The sequence below is a fragment of the Penaeus monodon genome, chromosome 25 (genome assembly GCF_015228065.2).
Source record: "Penaeus monodon isolate SGIC_2016 chromosome 25, NSTDA_Pmon_1, whole genome shotgun sequence".
Lineage (NCBI taxonomy): Eukaryota > Metazoa > Arthropoda > Malacostraca > Decapoda > Penaeidae > Penaeus > Penaeus monodon.
This window is the reverse complement of record NC_051410.1, coordinates 10050165-10051061: the sequence shown is the minus strand read 5'-3', so window position 1 is coordinate 10051061 and position 897 is coordinate 10050165. Positions and strand designations below refer to the sequence as shown.

General features: G+C 39.8%; 1 protein-coding gene across 1 annotated transcript in view; it reads right to left on the bottom strand.

Annotated features, from left to right (window-relative positions):
* LOC119589519 overlaps nucleotides 1–897 on the bottom strand; it is a gene marked incomplete in the record, with an annotated part of 32970 nt that overhangs the window by 19926 nt on the left and 12147 nt on the right. Inside the window, 1 exon segment of the mRNA XM_037938120.1 lies at nucleotides 1–129. Coding sequence (XP_037794048.1) covers nucleotides 1–123 — 123 coding nt within the window.

The following is an 897-nucleotide window of genomic DNA, read 5'->3' as shown; positions in this document are numbered from 1 at the left end:
GACGGCGGCCTCGGCGATCTCTTGCGCCAAAAGCTCAAGGTCTTGAGTCACTTCGAGCTGAGGTTCAGGGCACAAGGGGCTCTCCGCACTGCCTGTGTCTTGTCTGTCACTCTGGTCTGCCATGTCACCCTGTCAGAAGAAATCTTTATCAATTATCTCTTAATATAAACATCATTATCATTTATATACATTGATATAAACATTATTATCAGTCATCTATATTGATATAAACAAAGAAAATCTTTCGCGGCTATAAATGCAAAAAGGCTGTTCTAGCTATCATAATGGTCGTTGAGTAGTACATTGACACCCTCCCAACACAGTACACGCCTCCCAACAGTATCGGAAAACTACATTTCCGGAAACTTGTTGAGAGGAATCCTAACTTCGGTCACATAAAGTTTGGAGAATGTAAGTTCATTTGCAAAGATATCACATGCAAAATATTCGTCCGGTGGCTGTCAATTGGCGCACCCCAACTTCAAGTTACGGCAATTCATTTATATATTTATCCAAAGTCCGGACTGAAAATTCGAGTGTATCCGGAGGAAGGTGTCACAGAGTTATGTACAAGTGAAGAGAGGAGAGGATGAACCTGTGACTACTGTAAGCCAGAGGTGTATTACAGTTTCACAAAGAACCGTTTGTATAATGTATAATGTCGTACTACGATTGTTATCATTAAATCCGAACTTTGTAAATATTCAAGTTACATTCTGCATGCCATTCAGCAGTACACGTTTAAAAACAGCACTCAAGTTATATACGCGGACACAACACACGCTTGTTGTATACAATTCACACTCGTCATTAAGTTTCTGAAACAAAAATAAATTCAAGATTAAAAATATTCCCCTCATGAATCTGGCTGCAGGTATCTCTATAGGGACTTCTGCT